Source organism: Tripterygium wilfordii, chromosome 11, assembly GCF_013401445.1.
Source record: "Tripterygium wilfordii isolate XIE 37 chromosome 11, ASM1340144v1, whole genome shotgun sequence".
In the NCBI taxonomy this organism is placed as follows: Eukaryota; Viridiplantae; Streptophyta; class Magnoliopsida; order Celastrales; family Celastraceae; genus Tripterygium; species Tripterygium wilfordii.
The window spans coordinates 2,082,846-2,088,845 of record NC_052242.1 but is presented as its reverse complement, the minus strand read 5'-3'; the positions used below and the strand labels follow the sequence as shown (position 1 = coordinate 2,088,845).

At 34.5% G+C, this 6,000-nt stretch overlaps 1 protein-coding gene across 1 annotated transcript; it reads right to left on the bottom strand.

Annotated features, from left to right (window-relative positions):
- Window positions 1–730: 730 nt before the first annotated feature.
- On the bottom strand, window positions 731–5,148 carry LOC120009815 (replication protein A 70 kDa DNA-binding subunit E-like). Its single transcript, XM_038860524.1, has 12 exons — window positions 5,007–5,148; window positions 3,738–3,886; window positions 3,360–3,633; window positions 3,180–3,276; window positions 2,965–3,095; window positions 2,792–2,873; window positions 2,568–2,697; window positions 2,323–2,480; window positions 1,595–1,969; window positions 1,370–1,455; window positions 1,082–1,127; window positions 731–962 (listed from the first exon to the last, which is right to left on the bottom strand). Exons 2-12 carry the CDS (start codon window positions 3,879–3,881, stop codon window positions 872–874), a joined length of 1,614 nt encoding a protein of 537 aa, XP_038716452.1. The 5' UTR covers window positions 3,882–3,886; window positions 5,007–5,148; the 3' UTR covers window positions 731–871.
- Between the last annotated feature and the right edge of the window lie 852 nt (window positions 5,149–6,000).

Here is a 6,000-nt window from a genome sequence, read left to right as displayed (position 1 = left end):
TGGTTTTTTTAAATACATAAATCAATATGTATTCATTGTGATTGCCTCAAACGTGTATGCATAGATGATATTAAGAATATGGACACATGATAGGATGAAGAGTGACTATTTTGGAGTATTTTTCTTATTTTGTACTACTCTACTTTGCTGATAATAAAAGAATCCATGATAGTTGGTTTTAGGGCGTGCACTGCAACAATGTGCATGTGCGAGAGTGGTTTTTTAAGCATTTGCATTTAGTAAGCGGAATAAAACTGAGAAAGACAATGAAGGGTAGATGTAAGGGCTACGTGATTTTTAATTTCGTATATGTTTTCAAATATTTCAATAGATTTTCAATTTGTGATATGTTTTGAAATATTTGAATAGCAATACATAAATCAAGTAATGGCAGCAGATAAGGGAGGAGGTAAAATTTCCTCAAAAAAAAAAAAAAAAAAAAAAAGGGAGGAGGTAAAATATTTCATTCTGTAGCGCGAAATCTTAATACATAGAGATTGAAAGATAGCGTATGCATGGTGAGGCGTTGTGGTCACCATGTTGAAACCTAGTGAATCGGGTGATCAATGTTATACATATGCCATGATTGAGGTGGTTCTCCCAGTTGTTAGATTGTTCAAACCTCATATGATACTTTTATACACATAATTACATAGCTGCATACTTTATTTATACACAACGAACAAAAGGTTACAAAGTTTCACACATGGTTAGAAACATGTGGATCACTCATTTTTGCAGGGTATTGTTGGCTATTCACAAAGTTTTTTCCACCTGCATAACTTTTTGTACACCCAGAAGGCAAAAGTAGTTGTAGTTGTTCAAAATACATATGCACACAACAAAATCTCGTAACTTCTCTGTGTGTACTTTAACATTGGCTTGACTTTCCCTTTTTGGCAGCAGTTGCTTTTTCATGCTTCATTATAACAGATGCATTGTCCTCTTTTGTTTCCAACTCGCTGTTTATCCAAAGGTATTGATACAAAAGTCAAACAGATGGTCAACCACCATAACTAAGGTATTTATTTTTTGTCATGTGCAAATATTTAAAAACATATGGTAGAGAGTTGTGTTGCACCTTTTTTTCGTTGCTTTTGGTAACCCAGAAATTTTGTCAGCAATTTCTGCAAATACCAAAACACAAATAATAACAGATTCACAGTTCTACATATAGTTATAAACATGTACTTTGAGTAATTTCTCTAGGGCTTTCCTACTTGCATGACACAGATTTTTAACTAATTTTTTTGATCTGTTTGGATTTATGCATATTCAGAAAGCCAAAGTATTTTATAGTTGTTAAAAACACATATACATAAGAAAATAGCAATAATGTTATAAATTCTTTGTATAAAGTAAAGAGAACCTTGTTCGATGGTTGGGTTTTTAGCAGCATCTCCTTTCCCAAGGTTGATTGTTACAGTTGCATTATCCTCTAAGTCTTTCAAGTCCCTGTCAAATAAAAAAATATGAATAGCTGAATTAGAATAGGTAAATGAAGATTAATGAGAACAATGATTAAGAAGGTTAATTTTTTCCCTTCTTCTCTGTAAATTTTTAAGTACATCAAGATAAAGATAATGTTTTGTACCTTTTCTTCGTTGAATTTGAATTTCCACAAATGTCCTCAGTAAATTGTTCGTCTGATGAAGTACGAAGACTGTAAGTTCTATCTTGTTGTTTCAATATTTGAAGGCCTTCTGTCTTTGTGGGTTGCTCATCAATTACCTTTGCAACTTTGAAAGTCAATTTTTCTGAGTTGTCTAACTTTTCACTAATTGACACTATGAACATCAACTTCTTTCCCAGGAGTTGTTCCATTATCACTGGAACTGTAGTTCTACTTGAGTTGGGAATTTGGGACAATTGGTAGGCTGATATTTTGAGTAATCTTTCAACATGTTTTCCAAACATGATAAACTTTGCCTCTCCAGTGTCGTCTTTGACATGTACAGGGACCATGTACCTATTAATACATGTTTAGATTATAAGATTGTATTCTAGAAGTGGACTTCATTATAATTGAAATTTAAAGTCGTTGACGTACTTAAAACTATGATATCATAAAAGGAAGACTGACTAACAATAGGAGATAGAAAATATTATATGATAAAAGGGAATTGTGGTTCGTATTTTCAATAAAGTAACTGCAGCAAAATCTGGATATGAGGATGTACACTATCATACTATTCGTATAGTTGGTCATTATTATCTCTGGAAACAAATATGTAAATAATATGGGGTTATCAAATCTTCACTTATATTTAAAAAAAAATTTGTGAATCATTAGTAGCAAACTTTTATAAATGAATAGGTTACCATGGAATGGGCAAATTAGCAGTTGGACCGCATTTTCTGCATGTCAGTAACCCATTATAGTTACTTATCCCAGCTTTGCATTTAGCACATGCATTGTACCACCAACCCCTAGATGCATCCACCTTTGTTATTGTGGCCTCGCACGAAAATTGGTTGTTCTGCAAAAATTCTTTAATTAAATACATGAAATATACAACTTAAGGTGATTTTGAAGGAAATATATATTTGGGTTGAGCACCACTTACTTTATCTGATATGCTATTGAGGGATAGAAGTGTTGAAATAGTTTTATTATCCATCATAGAATCTTCTGCTGAACCAATTCCATGCTTCACAGTGGTTTCGAAGAATGTTACCTCGTTTGGATATGAAAGGCTTGACAGAAAATATAGTTAATAAATTACGACGAAAATCTGTGTATATATTATACCAAATATATTTTATAGTATATAAGTAATACATAGATTACCTTTCACGAAATTTTTGGACCTCTTGAGTTTCAAGATTGATGTAGATGTTGGTTGCTGATGTGCTTGACAGAGTTGTTTGAGCTGCAGTTTTAAAAACAAATGTATGAATTATAGCGATTCATCTTCTATTGCGAGATGAAGAAATTAAATAAAAATGCAAAATCCACGTTACCTCTAAATGCTCTTACTGTCATTCCTGTAAGTACAACAATCAATGGTTCTTTTTTTGGAAGTTTTAACACGGAGCACTCATCGAAACCTTCTGCGATAGTCCCCCACAATGTAACTGATATGTGGGTGATCCTACGTAAAATTAAGTGGGTTTATCAATACATATTTTCATCTTCACAGTTTTAAAGCAATTAAAGCAAAATACAAGATTCTCACGTCAGTGTTTGAATGACCATATTTTTCTTCGAAATGTATCTGCCATTTGAGAAGACTTTGCTGAGTGTCCCAACTGAAATGAGATGACCTATAATGTCTGCACATTATTTGTCCATAGAGCCATTAACCATTGTTGTAAAAAGGAAGAGAATAAGCATAAAAAAAAAATTTACATGTTACCTGTCAGTAGAATGTCATTCTGAATTCTATTTTCCATTTCTTCTTCATCAATGAAGTGAAATTTATTAACAGGAAATTCTGAATCAGTGTCAAAGCACTCCTTTATCACTGTCCATGTTCCAACCCGTAACATATTGTGGTTTGGGCATGCTCGGAATGATTTTCGTGGTGGAACGACCATAAAGTTTGCAAGAATATAAGTCTTTCCCTCCATAAGCAGCTCAGTAATTGTAGGGGCATCCTCCTTTCGCATTGTTCCTTGTATTGATGTGCCCTTCAAAATGTAACTTTATTAAGAATTAAAGAATATGTTTTATATGCACATGCATTTGATATTAATCACTGTCTGAATTTAAAGATATTTGTAAGATGATGAACCTGTCTATCCACCAAGATAAAATCCACGCTCATCAACTGGTCTTGCATTGTAGGATTTATGGATTTCCACATCCTTGCAACATGACACTTGATTTTACAACCACGCTGCCCAATCTGCAAATCTGAAATAGATGTGTATTCCATAGCCCCTGATAGTCACAGATGTTTGGACAAATGATTATTAGAAAGCAGCTGATATGATAGACGACATTCCAGTTTGAACATAAGGAGGAATGGATAATGCAAATGAGAAAGAGAAACAGGTTATGACACCACATATATAGCGACAGTAAAGTCAGCTGATATGAAGAAGATGAGGTATTCGGTGAAATGGGAAGTTCAAATGTGCGAACCCTAAGAAGCTGCATTAACCAAGGAATTTTAGCGATGATAAAAAACAATGGGACAATAAAAAGTTTTAAGACATCTTAAACTTCTATAGCCCAGGCCAAGACTCTGAGGCGAATCTATCATGTTATGAATATGACTAACTACAGCATAAGCAGATTCATAATGCTATTTTCTATCTCTTGGAACTTTTTCTAGTGACAACAAATTTGGTGTAAATGAGTGAGAAATGATAAAAATTTTCACTCATCACAATCTCAATGTCCGTAAATGACAGATTGATCGTTAAAAGAAAAGTTCTATTACAAATTATTAAGGAACACATAGATAATATTGTGCTACGTTATCACAGTAGTAAGAATCTTGTAAAATTGGGATTTAAAAAAAGAAAGTCACCAAGGAAACAAAAGTAATGATATGATGCGCATAAGAACACCAAGGAAATTAACGACGAAAAAGGCCAGCGTAATTCGAAGATGTGATGCGGCATGCAAAGAAACAAAAGAAAGACGAAGAAGAGCAATAAACGAACCCAGACATACAATAAACAGGAAAAATAGCAAAGCACAGTGACAGCGAACTGAGAGATTGAATCGTCAGACGGAACAGTGAACTAAAAGCCGATAAATACGAACGACAAAAAAGTATAGTGACCCAAAACCCAGAAATTGAAGCGCAAGACAGAGTAGCAATGTTAAATCCACAAAGAGATGAAAACAACAAACGTACACAACGGGTGAGAAACCCCAATCACCCGTGGGAAAAACAACCTCGAACAACACAAACAACCATCAAATAGAATGGAATTCGGGAGCGATGGGAGTTTAGAGAGAAGAGAAGAGATACTATGAAATAACCACAGGTGTGGAGAAAAGAGATCATCAATCTACTCTAAACACTCGTGGGATGTAGAGAACTTACTTGTAAGAGGAAATATGCGAGACGACGGCTGGTTGGAAAGATTGAGAGATCGTTTTGGCGAGTGTAAACGTATTTATACTACAGCTTCTACAGCAACGGAAAATTGGGGGAAAAAAAATCCTCCGCAGCTTCTACTGAAGTTTTCGTCGTTTTGGGTATTTCGTCGTTAATGGGAAGGAAGAGGCGTGCAGAGATGAAGTGAAAATAAATTGATGTCAGAGATGCATGTATTATTTTGACGGTGATGATGAAAAGAAATTGATAGGAATCCAACGGTCTGTATGATGATATATACAACCAGTGACGGGATAAACATCTACCCATTTAACCTTTTATTTTTTTAGATCATTAGGTGCATGCATCATGTACAGGCAGCCCAATCTCGATAACGTACGCTTGATATTAACAGAGCATTAAACTGACACACGTCTACTGCACTTGTAGTCTTCTATTACTATTGCTCTAGGGAGAGTAGGGACAAAAAAAAGCCCAGTAAGTCTTCTTTTGTGGGGAGAAAAAAAGCCCACTAACTCCTGTTTTTTGACTGACACACGCAAGTGCAGTTCTACTGCAGTTGTAGTCTTCTATTACTATTGCTCTAGGGAGAGTGAGGAACAAAAAAACCCCAATAAGTCTTCTTTTTTGGGGAGAAAAAAAACCAATTAACTCTTGTTTTTTGTGAGGTCAACAGTTGCGAGAGTATGAATAACAAAGGGAACTCGCCCGTACAGGGCCCCAAAAAACTGAACAATAGAATAAAGTAATGATATACTCTTATTAGTTATTATAATATTTTTTTTATTATCACCGTTTTATTTTAGCTTATGTGATGGATGACAGCCTCTTCTTTGTTTTTGTTTGGGCCCTCCTAACTTTATGCCAGTACAGATATGCAACCTGTCTGTTGAAAGCATGTGACCCATTTATATAGTTTTTTTTAGGTAAACTTTAGTCACATCCTTAAGTTTACTAAAGACACCCATTATTAAGCGAA

What these genes read in the sequence shown, in the direction of transcription:
- LOC120009815 (XM_038860524.1), bottom strand. Translation starts at nt 3,881, where the DNA reads ATGGAATACACATCTATTTCAGATTTGCAGATTGGGCAGCGTGGTTGT. An exon ending in TTATCTTGGTGGATAGACAG is followed by an intron (nt 3,634 to 3,737) that starts GTTCATCATCTT and finishes TACATTTTGAAG; the next exon opens with GGCACATCAATACAAGGAAC. An exon ending in AAACCCAACCATCGAACAAG is followed by an intron (nt 1,128 to 1,369) that starts GTTCTCTTTACT and finishes TGGTATTTGCAG; the next exon opens with AAATTGCTGACAAAATTTCT.